This window comes from Pseudonaja textilis, chromosome 1 (assembly GCF_049901715.1).
Source record: "Pseudonaja textilis isolate UNSWEBS1 chromosome 1, rPseTex1.2, whole genome shotgun sequence".
In the NCBI taxonomy this organism is placed as follows: domain Eukaryota; kingdom Metazoa; phylum Chordata; class Lepidosauria; order Squamata; family Elapidae; genus Pseudonaja; species Pseudonaja textilis.
This window is the reverse complement of record NC_141990.1, coordinates 22,013,427-22,033,032: the sequence shown is the minus strand read 5'-3', so window position 1 is coordinate 22,033,032 and position 19,606 is coordinate 22,013,427. Positions and strand designations below refer to the sequence as shown.

The window sequence follows — 19,606 nt, the reverse complement described above, 5'->3', positions numbered from 1 at the left end:
ACCAGTAGACCAGTATCTACCTATTCTCCCATTCTGGGAATTGAAGTCCACACTTCTTAAAGTTACCCTAAGTTATCCTAAAGTAATGTTACTTTATGTCCTGTTGAAGATCTTAAATCTTACAGTAAGAAATATTGAGGTATGTAGTCCAGCTGCAACAGCAGTTTTAATGAAGAAATAACAAAGTTGATCCTTTATCAAATGGGCAGCTGGAATTTCCAAGAAGTCTCCAAGGACAGCCCCAGCTAAAGAAATTACAGTAATTCAGATTTTAGATCTTCCCATTTTTCTTTTGATTATATCAGATAATCAGAGTTGGAAGGGACCTTATAGGTCATCTAGTCCAACCCCCCCCCGCCCAAGCAGGAGACCCTACACCATTTCTGACAAATGGCAATCCAATGTCTTCTTGAAAGCCTCCAGTGGTGAAGCTCCCACAACTTCTGACAGCAAGGTGTTCCACTGGTTGATTGTTCTCACTGTCAGAAAGTTTCTCCTTATTTCCAGGTTAAATCTCTCCTTGTTCAGTTTCCATCCATTATTCTTTGTCTGGCCTACAGACACTTTAGAAAATAGATTGACCCCCTTCCTCTCTGTGGCAGCCCCTCAAATATTGGAAGACTGCTATCATGTCTCCCCTGGTCCTTACCCACAGTTGAGGACAGCTCTTGCCCATCACACAAGATGGATAGCTATATTCACACATCACATTGACCTGGTTACTAAAATAACTCATTTTCTGGATTTGCGCAATATATTGAGGCATACATTAACCAAAACAGCAAAAAAAAATATGACAAGATTGACACTTGACTTAGAAATCATGCGAAAGCAGCTCCTAGATCTATAATTGACTTACTTAAATGTATTATGCAAATATGTTCTATGTGAACTTGATCCCCCCCATTCCAAATATGCAAACTCAGTTTCTAGCCCTGGGGGTTACTGTCTTATGAAAAATTTAAATTGCCCTCAGCCTCATTTCAGCCAAAAGAAAGTAGATTTTGTGGGGTATATCAGCAAAACCTTCCTAACAGAGGTCTTCAGCAATGGGCTATTGTGCCTTAGAAAGTACTGGAGTCTTTTTCACTATAAGTGTTACACAAAGGCTGGATGGCCACTTGTACAAAGGATGATATAGCATTGGATACTTGCATTGAAGTTCCATGATCTTCTTGATGATCACCAAGGTACCTTCCAATTGTTCCCTTCTGTGCTTCTACTGTTGTGCACGAGATCATGTCCCAACAGTGCTTGCTTCAGCCCCATCCACCATCCCTCACCCTTGAAGAATGCGGCCATCAACAGGGGGGAAAATCGTTTTGTCCTCTGCAGGCATTTTGTGGAGAAATATACTAGCTTAGCTGGTGATTCTGCAATCCTTGGTTACATGTACTTAGGAGACTAAGAAATGATGACAAAATCAACAACACTTTCCTCTGTCTGCTGCCATTGTGGTCCCTTGGCAGCTATCTAATTTTTTTTTGGGGGGGGGGGGAAGCTGATGTAATCATGGCTGCTGCCAGATGAAGGCTGGAGAATGGAAACATTTGACGTGGTCTTCCTTCTGTTCACTCCCACTGCTGTGGGTTGATACAAGGGCGTCTTTGGTTTTAGATTTGTTTCTTTGCTTAATTCAGAGGTCTCTAAACTTGGCAACTTTAAGATTTGTAGACTTCAACTCCCAGAATTCTGGAAGTTGAAGTCCACAAGTCTGCTGGCTGGAGAATTCTGGGAGTTGAAGTCCACAAGTTTTAAAGTTGCCAAGTTTGGGGACCTCTGGCTTAATTGCTCATAACAAAAGTAGCTTTTGAACATAAGAGATACTGTAATAAACCTATAAACTGCTTTTGGTGATTGACTGATCAGTTACTTCTAAATACAGGAAGTTTGCTCTGTGTCTGCGTGGGTGTATGTATGGTTTGTTATCTTTAATTATTGTCAGAGATAGCCTATTTGGCTATTTTATGATTCATTTCAATAAATTGACTGACCCTGTTGTATAAATAGTCAATATAGTCCACTTGTCTTTAACATTCTATGGGAACACAGTAACTATATTTAATTAACACTGTTTTAATCTTTAACGTGAATCCAATGAATGAATCCCTAGCTTGACATGTTTCTTCCACTTGTTTCACTTGTTGGAAGAAAGAAAGTAGAAATGGTTATTGAAGGCTATTTAGAGATATAATATCCAGTTGTATTGTTTTTTTCCCAGGGGGGAATGAGAGGGGGAAAAACCCCTGCAAGACAAGTACTAATCATCAGTTGGAACAACTTTTTTCAAACTGTTGTTTTTCCAATACATAGGACTACAATTCCCATTGGACTTTCTGGCTTTTTTTCTTTGTATACATAGTCCCCTGTCTCCAATTTCTTTGCTTGATTCTAACATTTAGCAAAAGATCCACTGCATAAAAGTCTATTACGGTAGATGTCTCGATATTTACCTGAGGACTTTGAATATCACATCCTAGCAGGTAGTAATTGAACTAATGTCAAGAAATCCATTGTGGGTATTGTAGTCTTAACCTATGGGGTAATGAGGCAACAGGATGCATACTCTATTCTATCTACTATATCACCCATGACAATTAAATATGATAGGACTTGTAGTCTAATGTCACTGGAGGGCAACAAATTAAGGGAAGATTACACAATCCCACTCTGAATTTCTGTTTTATAATTCAGCATTGGCCTCCATTGTGCACTTTCCTCCATCGCGCTATCTCCGTCAACATTTGGCTGCTATTTTACAGGGTTTTCCATCCCAGCTGGTGTTTGCTTGCTTTCTTGTCCAGGAGATGATGAAGGCTGGCTTTATACATAGGTCTCTTTACATAGATTAGCAAAAATGTGCTCTGTTTTGCAGACTGAATAAACAGCCGGCTGACTGTTCCTGGAAACTTGGAGAAAGTGAGGGAATAATTGGTACAATATGATTTTACTCTTGTTTCGATAGTGCTCCTTTAGACCACATATGCTGTTATAAAAAATATGCTTTGGGACTCTTCATATGGATTCACATAATATAACAAACCTTAAAGATACCGGGTCAACTAAATCACATGCTGTATCCAAACTAATAAAACACGTTACAGTTTAATATGATGGCCTATTTCACAGAAGATGCTGAGATCTCTAAAACATGCTGAATCAGGGATTAAAAAGCAAAGCTGCCCCCAATCAAGCTTTACTTCTAGGGACCACATAGATATAACCAGGCTGTTTTCAACTGTCTTCTTCCAGGAATGTTTTCCAATTTTCCAGCCTACCTACCACAATCTTCTTTGTGCTCTCAGACAAGCCTGGACAGCATCAGCCTGGTGCTACCCAACCAGAAACTATCCAACTGGACTTTAATCTACTTCAGTATACAGTGCGAACTCAGCCACTTAGAAAAACAAGTCCTTATATAGTGGGGCAGATCCCCACACTTGCTGTACACTTATAAACATTTCAGAAAACCAAAAAAGGATTGACTTGTCTTGATATTCCCATGACACGTTTCTGAAGGCTCTGATCAGCTTTCAGAGGCTGCCTATTTGATAAGGTATTTTGGCACAGAGGCAGTGTTTGCAATGGCAAGTTGGACAAAGCAGAGGAATTTTTATGGCAACCTATGTGCATGGATACATCCCCATGCTTTCACTCATTTCTAGTTTCATACTAACATAATAACTCCAATAAACAAACTATGAATAGCCTCCCTTTAGAAGGTAGTGACTTATCTAGAACAGGGAAATCTCATGTGGAGTCTTGCATAATTTGCTATTTCCTGACTGGTTAAAACTCCACTTCTCATAGCAATCTAATGCTTTAAAAGCATTTCACATGCACCATTCTGTTATTATTACAGCAACCCAACGAAGGCAACAAAATAATATTTCCCTATCATGTTGCAGTAGAAGTGACAATGTGCCGTTTGCCACTTTGTCATAATAGTGATCTATCTTGCAGGGTTATATAATTATTTGTACCTGGTTCATTTGTTTACCAACTTGCATGCCACCCATCTTACCAAAAGTGAACCTTTACAAATAAGTGTACAGGACAGAAAGCCTTTCTATGAATCAAAGATCCACTAATTGAACATCTGGCTTCCAATTAAATGCCTGTAAGGATGCACACATGATAATGCGATTCTATTGCTGTTTGTCTTCAGCGTCCACAGCTGAAAGGTAGGCTGCTTCATAGAAATTCTGATCTGGGATCCAAAATTGATATTCAACGGTACATTTCATTTTTTAAAAATAACTTTATTAAGTTTTCAAATTTTAAAAACATAAAATAGTACATTTCAAATGCCTTGTTCAATCATAAGTTGTCAAGAAGGTATCAAGGCATTTCAAATGAATGTTGAAAATGTAAATGTAAAGAAGAGACTTTTTATCATTTATGGTGGATGTGTGATAAAGCAAAGAAATGTTGGAGTAGGATACATATCTTAATACAGAAAATTCTTAAAGCGAATATAATGAGAACATCAGAGATTTTTCTTTTCGGTTTAATGGAAAAAGACCTGGAAAAAAAATTCAGAACTTTGATGCGATATATGTTGACAGCAGCAAGATTATTTTATGCACAGAAATGGAAGGTCATGTCTATCTCCACAATTGATAAATGGCTGCAAAAATTGATGGAGTTAGCTGAAATGGCTAAATTGACTGTTTTGATCAAAGAAGAAATACAAATACATTTATTTCTACTTGGGAACTGCTTCTGGACTTTGTGCTTGTGGTGGAAAAAAATAAAACTTTGATTTTAGATTAGATAGATATGTTGTTATAGAAATGTCTAGTTTATACTATTATGTAAAAGTCAAAAAGTTGAGGTTTGATGTTAATGCCTTATTCTACTGCACCAAAGGAAGTCAAATGCCTTTTTTTTCTTTCCTCCCTTTCCCACCCTCACTTTTCCCTTCCCTATTTTCTTTACTATTTCCTTTTGTATTTTCTTTATATGCTACATTATAAACTAATAAAAACTGTTTTAAAATTCCTTGTTCAATCAGACCAAGAATTCATCAGTTCTAGTTGTCTCAATCACCAATCAACTAAATGCCTCTAGCATTCAGGGCATGAAGACAACCATATTTAAACAAGGAATACCGCCTCTGTTCATGACTGCTCAATTTGTAGTTGTCCTCCTAGCAAATGATTACTCATAAATATAATTATAGTTCCATCAGCCTTGTTAAAATGATATTGGATAAATTCAAAGACTTACAAACTTGGTCAAGAAAAGGAACTGGGGTTTATCTGTTCCCCTCTCTTTAAATCCATGTCATCTTCTTTGACATTTCAGTGAGAAGCTGGTATCTCCCAAGTGGAAGAATTTCAAAGGATTACAATTACTTTGTCGGGACAAGATCCGCCTCAACAATGCTATTTGGAGAGCTTGGTACATCCAGTGTGAGTTTGGGGAATAGGGAGGGAGATGGGGAGAGGGTTGAGGTGGGGAAGATGGTTGGGAATTCAACTCAGCTTCAGTAGATAGGAGCCCAGACTTACTCTCCAAGGATGGGCTTCAGTGTTTGCATTGTCCACATCTGAAAAACATTTTAGATCCAAGTACTGTACAAGTAAATTTAGATTTTGTGAGGGTTTTTCTAAAGTTGGATTTTGATTTTATTAAAAATCTGAAAAACTATTTTTGAGTCCTAAAGAAGGAACTTGGGCTTTTGTGAAAGTAAATGAATAAGTCTAGGCATATTTAGACATATCTATCAAAATATTACGTTTTAGAGTAAGCAATATGATATAAAACAAAATTGTAACAAGTGAGAAATTACCAGAAGACAAATTGTAAAGGAAAAATCTAGATTACATCAGAATTATTCATTGTACTTCCTCGTTTCTTTTTGTCCTTGCAAACTAACTTTGTTTCTACCTCGCTGATGAGAATATTCTTCCTGCCCAATGTATTTGAATACATGATGTCTCTAAATCATATTTACCAATACCAAGATATCGGGGCTTTTTAAATTATGCTTCTCCCATTGTTTCTGGAACCAGCATTGCTCTCAGATCCTCCTTCCCCTCCCTTCCCTTCCAACCCTACCGTACCTTAAAGTTTGCTATGGCCCTGCAAATTGCTGACAATAGTGTCCTAGAAGTTTTCCTCATCCAAATGATACAACCACACCACTATTAGTCTATTCCACAGCATCATATCTAGCCTTAGGCATCTTTTTTCTTATATAAACAAAGCACTTAGATTAAGGAACCCTCTTTGTCATCATCTAGCTGGGGACAGGAATCAGGGATATCAGTCCAGCTGTAGATATTGTAATGACCATTAGCCTAAAAAAAGCTCAGCTACATGACTGGTAAATGGCAAATGGGGGGGATACAGAAACAGTGAAGTATGTTCCCCCCCCACCCCATAATTTGGTACCCAGCCAATAGTCTGCAAGTCCAAGAAGTCTCAGCCACCATGACCGAGGATAATGGGGGTGGTAATCCAAACTGCACTGGTGGGTGGGAATGAGTGTGGGGGGTGGGAACATTTCTACATGCCTTCTGCTTGCATTATGAAGACTTGAGCGACAGCTCTAACTTTTCTGCTTTAATATATTTTTGGAGGGGAGACGAAAGAGAATGTCATGCCCCTGGTTGAGACTGACTCTGAGGGAGAGGAGGAACAGCCAACAGGGAGTGGAAGTGTGGCTCCGGAGGTTGTGGAGGAGGCTGGGGAAAGGCAGAGCCTGGCTGGGCAGTCGGAGGAGGACCCAGGCCCATCCCCTCTCCATCCTAGGGCAGGCAGGGAGGAGAGGATAAGGGAGAGATGTGGTCTACTTGGGAGGAGAGGGCCTTAATCCTCTTCATGGGCTGCAGCTGTGACAACTGAATAAGAGGACAGACCTGCATATGGGCGAACGCTGGAAAAAAAGCGTGGAAATATCTCTAGTTTGTGGTTTCTCTCTGTGTTTGGCATCCTTCCCAGTGTGTGTTCTGTTATCTGTGGACATCCTCCAGCCAGGGGTGGGATTCTACAGGTTCGCGCCTATTCGCTAGAACCGGTTGTTAACATTCTAAGCAGTTCGGGGAAGCGGTTGTTAGAAGAAATTACTGGCCTAATCCTGTAAGGAAGGCAGGAAGGAAACATTCTGGTGTTGCTTACAGAAACTGCCTCTCCGTTAACCCTTTTTACATTCTTGGCAGGACTAAACTTCCTGTCTCCGGAACTTCTCTGGAGTCTTTTTTCCCTCCTTTGCTGGTACTTTGCTTGTGTGGAGTGACCATTCGAAGTTACAATGGCACTGAAAAAAATGACTTATAACCATTTTTCACATTTACGACTATTGCAGCATCCCCACAGTCATGAGAGGCCAGGCGAGAAGATGCATGCCTCGACGTGAGTGATATTGAGATGGCCATGCCCAGCCAATCACATTACCACCAAGCCACACCCAGCAACTAAGCCACACCCACAGAACTGGTTGTTAAAAAAATTGAATCCCACCCCTGCCTCCAGCCCTTATCTTGCCTGGTTTGTGTTGCTTTTTTCCCCTCCTTCTTGTAACTGTTTGTGTGGGAGTTTTTTGTTTTCCATCAAGGATATTTGGAGCTTGGAAGCAAAGTGAAGGAATAAAAAGGGCTTCACAGGTTTTCTGTGACTGTGTTTGTTTGGTATCCCACCCTGGGTCATCATAGAGAGGCTGGGGACAGAGCAAATGGTCATCTCATAAAACAGATACTGAGAAGTAGCAGGAATACCTGTGCCTCCTCAGCTTGACTGGACAATGGAATATTTACTGTAATGGTTTCTTTACACAGATGTGGAACGCAGGAAGACCTCTGTTTGTGGATTTGTTACTCCTCTGGATGGGTCTGAAGCAGATGAGCACCGAAAACCAGAAGTAAGTGGTGTAGCATTTTCTCCATATCGTGTGTGTTTGTGTGTGCAGTTTTGTCAGGCACGAAAGATCAGGTCCACATGTGAAGGTCCAATTAAACAGATTTATTGCTACTTATGCCTATGCACAGGTAAATTCTCAACTAATGGTTAGCACCTGCTAGGAATTAGATAAGAATTCAAGCGGAGGAGGGCTGGACTTAGTCTGTTTGTGGCTATGTAGAGATTCTAGGCTGCTCTCTCTTTTAACTCTGCCTTCAGGCTTTACCACTTCTTTCCCTATAGGTTTGGTAAGCTGGGTGTTAGGAAAAGTCAACAAGGTGCACACAACATATTTGACTGTGTCACTTAGATCATGCGGCTTTGTCTATGAAGGTTCTCAGTCATCCAGGTCATGGTTGTCCAAAAAGGTGGGTGTTGTTTTTTTTCAAACATCAACGGGACTTTCTTGATTTTTCTTAAAGATGTTTTACTTCTCATCCAAGAAGTGCCTTGACTTCAAAAAAAAAATTCAAGAAAGTTCACGCCATTTGAAAAAAACCCACCTTTTGAGATTTCCGCAGGTTTCATGCAACACACAATCTGATTGCTGAATCAAAAATGCAACTTTTTTGGATTGCAAAATACGTTCTCTACAAATCAACCAACAGAGTTCATATAACATATATAAATAACAAATGATCAAAGTTAAAACTAACCGAGTGTTGGGAGTCCTTAGAACAGTGGTTCCCAACCTGTTTTTCACCCCACACCCCTAAAGAAATTTCACTCGAACCTTGCACCCCCTGAAAATAAAAATGCCAACATATAGCCAATATCCTATTATTTACCTGGACTTTTCTCGCACCCCCTGGAATATCGTCTCGCACTCCCAGGGGGTGCGAGCACCCCAGGTTGGGAACCCCTGCCTTAGAACCACTCAGAGTTGCTGGGAATTGAGTGGCGTAATATTGAATAAATTCCCCAAATTATTAATTTATCAGACACAGAAAACAAGAACATCTTGTGAAGTGGGTCAGTCTTTCCTTATGCTTTTTTCCCCCTTCCATCTTCCTTTTACTGTGCTATGTCATGAAATGGTTATTTCTATTCCTCAACTGCTGTATGATCCCAGATACCCAATTTAAAAGCCACAATTTATAGTTTACTGTGATGTGATCTCATCCATTTTAATCCACTCAGCAAGATATGATTAAGCCAAACCATGGTTTAGTATTGTGTTGGAGACCAATCCATTTAAATATCTTTCCCTTCAGTCAAATTGATAAATACGTGTTAATATTAAAATGGTTTATCATCCCCCAAACCAAGCTGAACTTGGAAAATTGCAATTTAAAAAATGAGTAAAAAAATGAGGCTTTCATTATTATTTTTCTTTCAATTTATTCTTCTTCTTGATTTGTTGTCTTCCTTCTCAGGCAGTTGTGCTGGAGGGAAACTACTGGAAGCGACGAATTGAGGTGGTAATGAAAGAGTATCACAAATGGCGGACCTACTACAAGAAAAGAGTATGGATTTGTCTCCCTTTCTCCCCACAATGTTACCAAGTTGACCTGCTGGGTGGATAGAAAAAGATAGACTTCATATTTATCCTCAGATACGCCCTGATGTCACCTGATTGCTATCTGCCATTCACCATTTGCTGATGACAGGTTGACAAAAGAGGACTAAAAGTAATGGAAAGAATCAAGTCAACTCTAAATCATGAGTAGGGTAGCAGCTCCACCTAGGGGCTTAAGTGGTCTTTGATTAGCAATAGAATAGAATAGAATTCTTTATTGGCCAAGTGTGATTGGACACACAAGGAATTTGTCTTGGTGCATATGCTCTCAGTGTATATAACAGAAAAGATACATTCGTCAAGAGTCAAGAATCATAAGGTACAACACTTAATAATAGTCATATGCCCACAGTTTACCTTTCCCAAGATTCACAAGAGATCAAAACTTTTGGCTCTGAAATTTCTGCTTCAGCACTGCTGGACTAGCAAAGCTGTTCTTATTATTATGTTATTATCTGTATACTGCACTACTAAAATTATTCTGTTTGTAACCTTCAGTTGGATGAAATGGGATATCACAGGACAACAATGTCAAAGCAAGCATATTCAGATCTAAATTGATTGGAGCTTTCTCCTTTAGGCTGTTTGGTTTTTGCCTAGGGGTTGGTGGTGATGACAATGATGGTGATAATGATCTTTTGGGTACTGATGATGGCATTTCATCAGCAATGGCACTACAGGCCTATGTTAGAAAAAATAACAAATCTATGGATTCCGAAAATGCACAAAGAATGACCTCTCTTTAATGTATTGCATTGGACAACATAACATCCTTAAATAATCCCTTCTCTTCTTGCTACTTATGTCAACCACTATGACTTCAAATGCATCCTGATTGCATTGGAAACCCACTCTTGAAGCTTAGCCCTGGTCAGCCATGGTTTAAAAAAGAAAGTACAAGCTTTAATCAATGAATGTTTTAGCTTCTTAAAGTAGTTCTATTTTATTTGATTTTTCCCTTAAGCTACCTTGAAGCAATAACTGTAAAAAAACAAAACACCACCTAGTGGTTTGTCAATGCATTGCGGCTGTGCAGTGCTTTTGCACTGACAATCACTGGTCAAATTGCTTCTTGATGTTAACATTAAATTTCCTTACTTCTGAAAGGATGGTTAGAAAATCATCAGATGAACTCATCTGATACATTAGTTCTTTGTTGGCTTGATACAGAAGTGATAATACATGCCAGGAGCAGAATAACACAGTTTTGCCTTCCTTTCAGAGGAGCAAGATTTTTTTTCTGTAGAGTTTCCAAAATATAGGTGGTCCTCGACTTACAACAGTTCATTTAGTGACCGCTCAAAGTTACAACAGCACTGGAATAAGTGACTTACAACTGTTTTTCACACTTATAAACTTTGTAGCATCCCCATGGTCATGCGATCAAATTCCAGATAACAGATAACTATAATCAGAGTTGGAAGGGACCTTGTAGGTCATCTAGTTCAACCCCCCGCCCAAACAGGAGACCCTACACCATTTCTGACAGATGGCAGTCCAATTTCTTCTTGAAAGTCTCAACTGATCGCGCTCCCGCAACTTCCGAGGGCAAGCTGTTCCATTGGTTGATTGTTCTCACTGTCAGAAAGTTTTTCCTTGTTTCCAGGTTAAATCTCTCCTTGTTCAGTTTCCATCCATTATTCCTTGTCTGGCCTACAGGCGCTTTAGAAAATAGCTTGACTCCTTCCTCCCTGTGGCAGCCCCTCAAATATTGGAAGACTGCTATCATGTCTCCCCTGGTCTTTCTCTTCACTAGACTAGCCAAGCCCAGTTCCTATAACGGTTCTTCATATGTTTTAGCCTCCAGTCCCCTAATCATCCTGGTTGCTCTTCTCTGTACTTTTTCTAGAGTCTCAACATCTTTTTGATGCTTCACAACTGACTCATAGTCATATGTATGATGGCAGTAGTGTCATAAAGCAAAGTTAATGGGGAAGCCAGATTCACTTAACAACCGTGTCCCTAACTTAACAACTGCAGTGATTCCTTTAACAACCATAACAAAAAGGGTTGTAAAATGGGGCAAAAGTCACTTAACAAATGTCTCACTTAGTAAGAGAAATTTTGGATTCAATTGTGGTCATAAGTCGAGGACTAACTGTATAATGCAAGAAGGAGGTGGCTTATTCAGCACAGGAGAGGTGAACTTTATCCTTGTATCTTAAGGATATCAGAGATTAACTGAAAGAATATCAGGAACCACTAGAGCCCCCTCCCTTATTTAAGAGTCTCCAGCATTGTCTTTATTAGCATGATTCAAACTACCTGTCACTTTCACTCCCACTGAAAGGAAGGTGACTTTTCATTGTCTTTTAAGAGCTCCAGCTAGAACAGGTGTTATCCTTCCGTTGAAATCCAAGTCTAATGTAGCATTTCTCTTATAGCTCCACAGGTTTAGCCGGGAAGGGGAAGTTCCCAGCCCAAAGCCGGTGAGTGAAGAGAATCTAGTCGAATACATTTGGAGCTGCTCGTAAACTCTTCACTGTAAAAAGGATCCTGATGAGATCCCCGCTGAAGATTCATGTCTCTCCTATGCAGGAAGACGTACCTTGGCAATCAACAGAGAATTGGTGCAACCAGCTCTTCTCCAATGTGGTGCCAATGCTGCTGCGGGATAAGGAGGAGGAAGAGGAGGAGGGAAGGCAGCTCTTTGATATGGACAGCTTCCTCTCAGACATCTCAGACACACTGTTCACCATGACTCAGGGCAACTGTCCCCCTCAATCATCATCAGAGGAAGGTAATTCTGGTGTCTATCGCTGCTGGCTTTGGGATGGTCTAAAGAATTTTTTTCCTGCTATGTTAGAGCAGAGCAGTGGTCCCTCGAATTTTGCATTCAGTGTTGTGGTGAGCCAGGGACTCTTAGGGAGTTCACAAGCCGGTGAGATGATATTCATGAGAGTTTGATCAGACCAAATACTCCATTAGTCCATAATCCTGGTTCCCTCCCCCCAAAACAACTAAAAGTTGTTGGAAGCTCACCTTTAAGGTATGAGTATCACAGTACCCTTCCAATAATTGGGACCAAGAAATGCATTGACAACAATCAGTAGGTAATAATAAAGATATTATAACTAATAACTTTTGATAGCTTTATCTTCCATGACAAGGCCTCATGGCTTTTAAAGACTTTAATGGTTTTGGTTATTACCACAATAGAAATTCATAGTATAGCTTTGTGAAATACTTCTTCCTTTTTTTCCATACTGAATTTTCCCCCATCCGTCTCTATCTTTTGACTCTGAGTAGTTGTCCCTGCCACATGCATATTTTTAATTTACTTGACCACATTCCGCTTACACTTTTCCCCCTTAACACATTCTTACATATTGTACTTTTTTTCATAGGAACTTACCAACCTGTGCACATTTGAGTTGCTTTCTTCTGTATTGTTTATAATTCTGCCAATTTTAAAGAAATTGTGAGCAAAACCATGCAGTATTCTAATTCCTACTACAGATTTTAATAAAGCATTGTTAGTTTTATTTTCAATGTCTTTTTGAAACATCTACAACATGAAGTTAACTTTTTAATAGCTATCACATGGGATTGATGTTTTCCTTGACTTACTATCACTACTCCAAAATAACAATAGCAATAGTACTTAAATGTATATACTGCTTCATGTTTTTTTATAGCACTCTTTAAGTGGTTTACAGAGTCAGTTTATAACCTCCAACAATCTCGGTCCTCATTTTATCGACATTGGAAGGATCTTGAGCCAGTGAGAATCGAACTCCTAGCAGTGGGCTGAATTAGCCTGCAACACTGCATTCTAAACACTGCACCACCATGCTCTTGGCCATTCTTCCTGAAAAAAATATAGGATATATAAATGGCATTGAGTCCCAGAGGATAAAAAGAAAGCAGTTTATGACAGTTAGCTTTTAATTATATAACATTAAAAAGCAATAAAGTAAGCATTTTGTAAAGTATGCTTCCAGAAGCATTATTTCTCTTTATTGTTTTAATAATAATGTTTAACAACATGCTTAATCTCATAAATCCTCGTGTCCTCACTGAACCACAGGATCAAATAATTAGTCATAGGGGTAGTCCCAGTCATAAACTATAAACCCTTAAAGGGGTTTATTCAGGCAATATTGATAATTTCTATAGAAAACTATGCAAAACACAAGGTGACCACAATCTGTGGTCTTACTGCTGTTCTCCATTTACTGTTTGTCAGAAACCTATTGTTAAGCATGCAAATGTTGATCATTTGACTGCAGGGATGCTGTAATTGTCGTATATGTGAGGACTAGTAATAAAGTTACTTTTTCAACATTGCTGTAAGTTCAAACGGCTGCTGAACAAGACCGTTGGTAAGCAAGGCCTACCTATATATTTGTTAGAGCTAGCAGCAGCAGAGACTACTTATTAGGAGCAGAGAATTCTGAATTATATGGACTTGTAGTTTGCTTCAAGAACAGGGTTCTTAGATTCACATACATAAATGACACACACTAACTTGAAGGACAGCAGATCAAGTATACAAAGCTTGCAAACACAACATCCTCAATAGACGCAATAAGCTATTTTCTGAAATCTGGTAGACAGATGGCTTTTCATTTTGCAAGGCAGTAATAAGTTGGTCTAGATTACTTTGTCCTTTTCTAAACAGGTAATTAGAGAGCAGTGTTTCTCAATCATACCAAATTTAAGATATGTGGACTTCAGCTTCCAGAATTCCCCAGCCAGCATGGGACATTTTAGGAGTTGATGATACACATCTTAAAGTTGCTGAGACTGAGAAACATTCATTTAGAATGAGGACAGAGAGAGAACCCATTCATCCAAGGGCCTAAAGTTCTCTGCCCAGGTCATCTAGTCTGGTCCAAAGGCCCTTGAGCAGACTCCGCTCTTCAAAATCTCTTTCCTTTCCTTCCTCTCTTTCTGTGTGACTAAACACCAAGAGTCTGCAGTTGTAGGAGCTGCATAAATATCTGCTTCTGCTGCTCTTCACCTTTCGCTTTTGAAAGCTACGTGTCTATGTGGGAAGAGCAGATGGCAACAAGCAAAAGTCTTGCTGAGTGCAGATACGAGTATTGAAAGGGTATATAGATTGGTGCCTGAGCACTAGAAGCATGAAACGTTTCTGGTTGGTCCTATTCATGATCATCTGGGAAGAGACATAAGTAAATCTGACCAGAGGTGGGTTGCTGCCGGTTCTCGCTGGTTAGTTAAGATTGTGCGCAGTTCGGCGAACCAGCAAATCCCACCACTGGCTGGCCCCACCCCTGCTTGTTTTTTGGCCTGTTTTTGGCCAATTTCTGGGCCAAAAATGGCCCTGAAAACAGCCTGAAAATAGCCAGGAAGACAGCCTGAAAATGCCCCTAAAAGTTTCTGAAAATGGCCTGAAAAATGGCACAGAAAATGGCCTGAAAATGGCTCAAAATGGTCTGAAAAACAGCCTGAAAATGGCCCCCAAAATGGCCTGAAAACAATCCAAAAAATGGCTCAAAAACCAGCCTGAGAATGGCCAAAAAAAACAGGCTGAAAAATGGGCAGGTGCAGGGCCAGCCAGTGGTGGGATTAGCCCCAACCGGCTGAATCCTACCTCTGCCTTTGAGGTGAGTGGCTGGGAAACGAGGCTGGGTGTGATGAAAGACATCACCCACCCAGTCACATGACCAACTGGCCACGCCTATCCAGCCAGAGAACCGGTTGTTTAAAAAATTGCAGCCCACCGCTGGATCTGACACAGCAAGGCAGTTCTTTAGTTGGGCTGTAATTAGAACCTCCATGAACAGGGACAGTGTTTTCTTCTTGGCTAGGCAAAGCAGAATAGCTATAGAGGTATAACTCTTCAAGTAGAGAAATTTAGCTGGCTGCATTAAACTCATAGAGCCGCATGAGTTCTATGGTAAACCTTTGCTTGCCTTTCCTCTCTCTTACAGCTTACGTTGGCAACGCTGACATGATCCAACCAGACCTGGCTCCGCTACAGCCAAATCTTGATGATTTCATGGAGATATCTGGTAGGAACCAGACTATATCTGGGGGAAACGGAAGAGATCGTGGGAGAAATTTGGTGGTTATGATCTGTGAGGCGCATTCATGGCCTCAGCAAAAGCTTCCATTCTAGGGCCCTTCAGTTCTATTAAGGTGTCAAATTTTCTCAGTTTGCTGGAAATGGGGGAAAGGAGGAGGAGGAGGAGGAGGAGGAGGGGAGTCCTCAACTCCAATCCCGCTTTAGATGCCGAAATCCAATTTAAAGCATCCCTGACAGATGGCTCTCCAGCCTCCACTTTTAACAGTTCCCCAGATATAACTTGTGTTACATGAATGTGGAACCACGCCAGGGGCTACTCAGAGAGGAAGGAAAAGTTTCTACTCAAGAAAGAGGAAATTTCTGAGGAGGGGGTGCTTGGGGCCTGCAGACCAGAAAGCAGCCAAAGAGCAAATGAAGCACTGAAAAAGGAAAATGGGGGCTGGAGGAGGGTCACTTCACTCCTTTTACCGACGTGCTTCTGAATTTAGGAAACTCTTAGGAACCAAGGAATAGAAAAACAATCCCCTTGGCTCAGGCTGGTTTTGTGCGAGTTACTTTACCATGAAACCCTTTCTCAAGCATCCTATTGCAGAAACTCATGACCGGTTTTGTATAATATGCTGACTAGATTGAAAGGGGGGGGGGGTGTCAGGTATTTGGGGGTTCAGAAAATTGTGGAAAAACCAGCTGCTGTCTTAGCACATTATGAGAACCAAGCCATCAAGTAATATTGGCTTTACTATACTGTGCCTACTCAACCAGAGGTAAGGTGCCAGGAAGGTAGTGTTCTTCCTTGAGGTTGGCAGGCTCTAATTCAGATAACACCCCACCCCCATCCCGGCAATCCACCATAATCTTGGAATATAATTCCCAGAAAGCACATATTGGCTTAGAATCATTGGAACTGGGCTCCCAATACACCTAGAAAGCACCTGGTTTGGGAGGAGAGATGGATCCTCTTGGAGTGACTGAGAACCATAAAGGTCATGGATTCCTTTGAACGATGATACAATTCAAGAGGTAAATTGTGGGTGGAATTGAAATCTCATTACAGATGTTGTCAATTAATTATTTTAGTTTTAATAAACACAATAGTATGTGCATTTGAGTCAAAGCCCTAAGGAAAAGTTATCCATCTTTCCTTGCTTTAAGATGACTATGATCTGTACTGTCACCAACTTAGAAGAGTTGTTAAAAAAATTAACATTTAAATGTTAAACTTAACATTTAAATGTTAAACATTTACCATTTAAAACATTTAACATTTAGAAATTTGATGACTGTGTTTCTATCCGGGTGGCTTTCAGTGGAAAGGTGACAGCAAAAATATCCATTAATATGACAACTCTTAAAATGAGTAAACTGATTTTGATCCACCACTGTGGTCTTAGCTATGTAGTGCAGGATATTTGAGACCCAGGTGCAGCTAATATTATTGTGCCAATTATTTTAATTAAGGAGGAGTTAGAATCTACCAACATTTTCTGAATGCTATTGTTCTTAACGTCAGTCTTGATGCATAGAAATTGATGATGCTTTTTTGGGTGTGAAGATAAAGTGATGATGGGGACAATTGTGTTGGCTGTGTTCCAAAAGTTAATTTAAAAATATACAAGGAAAATCAGTAAATAAGGGCTTGATTTAGGTCTTTTGTTAAGCTCAATCCTCAGGAGTAATAAAAAAAAAATCAGGGAAATAGATAATTCAATGAAGAGAGGCACTTCAGACATGCTCAGAGGCAGATTATCTCGCAGCTGGAATTTTAGGGACTGTAGTATTCAGTTAATCCTTGTTTCTTTTAGGTAGGACTAAAGGACTGGTCTCTGAACTACATTCTGTTCTAAGGCAGAGGTCTCAAAACTTGTCAACTTTAAGACTTGTGGACTTCAACTCCCAGAATTCCTCAGCCAGCATCTGGCTGAGGAATTCTGGGAGTTGAAGTCCACATGTCTTAAAGTTGCCAAGTTTGGAGACCTCTGTTCTAAAGGTTTTGAGGCTGCTTCCTGCAGAATCCCCATCCTGTCTGGAAACTCTAAACAGTGGACATTAACCTGATTATACTCCCAATATCTTGGATGACTAAATTGAGCCTGCATTGTACCAGGGACCGAAAATGTTTCTTAAAAAGCCCCCTTCTTATCTCGATGTTCCGAAAGCCTCTTTGACATTTTTATGGGAGGAGGGTAGTTCAAGGAAAAAGCTGGGTTAGCCCCCCAAAAAACGTTGCTGCAATGCAGAGGAGTGGCAGTAAGGTCACCAACTCTGTCCCCAAGGCAGGCTACAGAATCCTCTGCCTGTCAGTCAAAGGGCAGAGGCCCCTGTTGAATGAGGAACCACTCCCCCCTTTGCTGCTCTGAATGTCTGGAGAAGAGAGGAACCTGAACCATATGGAGAAGTCCCCATGGCAGGACCACGGCAGTCTCTGGGGATGGTGACAGACTGCTGCTGGCCTTCCACTGCAGGTAGGAGATGATGGGGCAGATGTGGTGAGAGTTGATCCTTGCTTTTTATTCAGTTCTCCTCCCTGCTTCCTGGCCTAGACAGTCCTTCCTTCGCCTATAAACCTAAGGGCTGCGAGAGAGCTGGTGCTAAGGGGAAGAAGGAAGTGTTCTCTGCACTTGTACTGAGTACTCTTCTTTCTGTAGAATTGGGCCATCCGATTCTACATCTGTACCCCAGAGGTGAGGTGAGATTGTGAAAATATAACTCCATATAACCAAGTAGCCAGAGACCAGGAAAGCACAGTGGGGAGATCTTGCACCTCTTAGGGTTTTATAGAGTGAATTTTGCCTAGTTCAACCTAGTTCACTCGCCCTCAGGCGGCAAACTATAGCTGTCTCTATTCCTGCTGCTTCATGGCTACAGTTGAAGCACAATATCTCCTAGACATTATCTCACTTGGGCCTTCCAATCCTAGAAAGAAGCTGCTTGGGACTTGGAATTCTGGAATGTATGGTGACAGCTCAGAGAGATAGTTTTCCAGGGGGTGGTAAATAAAGTGTACCTTTCTCCTCAAGAAGCCGAAAACCGCTCTCTGGGGCAACGAGCCACTGCAATGGAGGACCCTCCCTGGAAAGGGGACAGTATGCTAAGTAGCCCTTAGTACCACTCTGTTTTCTCGCTTCCCAACTGATTCTGCCCACATCTTTGAAAGAAATTGGCAGAAGTGCTTTTAACATTCCCAGAACAATAAAATAGGGGGACAGCCAACTTAGTTTATTCATTGATCATCCATGGTCTCATACTGACTCTTAAATATCGGACAGTCTACTTGTTTCCTCTAACATTTAGTAACTGTGATCCCCAGCTATTCATACAATCTGTGGCGTGTTTGAGTTTCCACACGCTCCGATACTTGCCAAGCCTTTTTATGAACTGGCCGTTAACAGTGAAGTGTAATGAACGTATGCATTTGTGTTTTGTTTTCATTATGGATGAAATCGAAAGGTGTTTTTTTTTAACATCTTGGAAAAAAAAAACCCAGGGAGATATGGCTGATGCAAGAAAAGAAACAATGTGTGAGCCATATGGAAACTTACAGCTAGCTTTTGCACTCTTTATCTGTGTCTGGTGTAATCTGCTGCTATACCATGAAATCTCTGTCCTGTAGTTTCAAAGCCAGTGAATAGATTTCTTTAATAGCAATTTTAGTCTGGGTTTCCCATATTGCATGAGGTAATTTTCTTTGCTATAGGGAAAGAATGGCAAAATTTAGATGAGGCTCAGCCTTGTCTGACTTGGAGTGTGCTTATTGTCACACCATATTTGATTTCACACACCCCACTGCATATTTGGTTGAGTTTGGGGCGTGTTGAGTGATGTGTTTTTAACCATTGTTTATTGAATAAATCACAATTGGATTTACACAACATATACTATAGTTAATATTTTGCAAACTACAACAGTTTGTTATTCAGTAGTTAGTTATTTTGGCAAGCTTAATATGTTATTCATGTAGGACATGTTATGGTTTACACAATACGTGACCTGGAGTGTCCTAGAAAAGTGTAGTATAAATTATAAAAATAAATGAGTAAAGCCAGCAAGTGTGAATTGTGTTGCTGTTTTTCCTTTACTAGATGTACAGTTATGGAATATATTGATGCAAAAATTTAAGATTGTGTGAACTACCCAGCATTGTGCAAAGTAACATGATTGATTATGTGCCATCAAGTTATTGTCAACTC

The 19,606-nt window shown here is 40.3% G+C and overlaps 1 protein-coding gene across 2 annotated transcripts in view; it reads left to right on the top strand.

Annotated features, from left to right (window-relative positions):
• MLXIPL (MLX interacting protein like) overlaps nt 1-19,606 on the top strand; it is a 50,581-nt gene that overhangs the window by 8,912 nt on the left and 22,063 nt on the right. For both annotated transcript variants that reach the window (XM_026708561.2, XM_026708559.2), the window contains exons 2-7: nt 5,311-5,417; nt 7,785-7,867; nt 9,282-9,371; nt 11,809-11,853; nt 11,963-12,164; nt 15,325-15,405. In XM_026708561.2, coding sequence (XP_026564346.1) covers nt 5,311-5,417; nt 7,785-7,867; nt 9,282-9,371; nt 11,809-11,853; nt 11,963-12,164; nt 15,325-15,405 — 608 coding nt within the window. The remainder of the gene's footprint in view (nt 1-5,310; nt 5,418-7,784; nt 7,868-9,281; nt 9,372-11,808; nt 11,854-11,962; nt 12,165-15,324; nt 15,406-19,606) is intronic.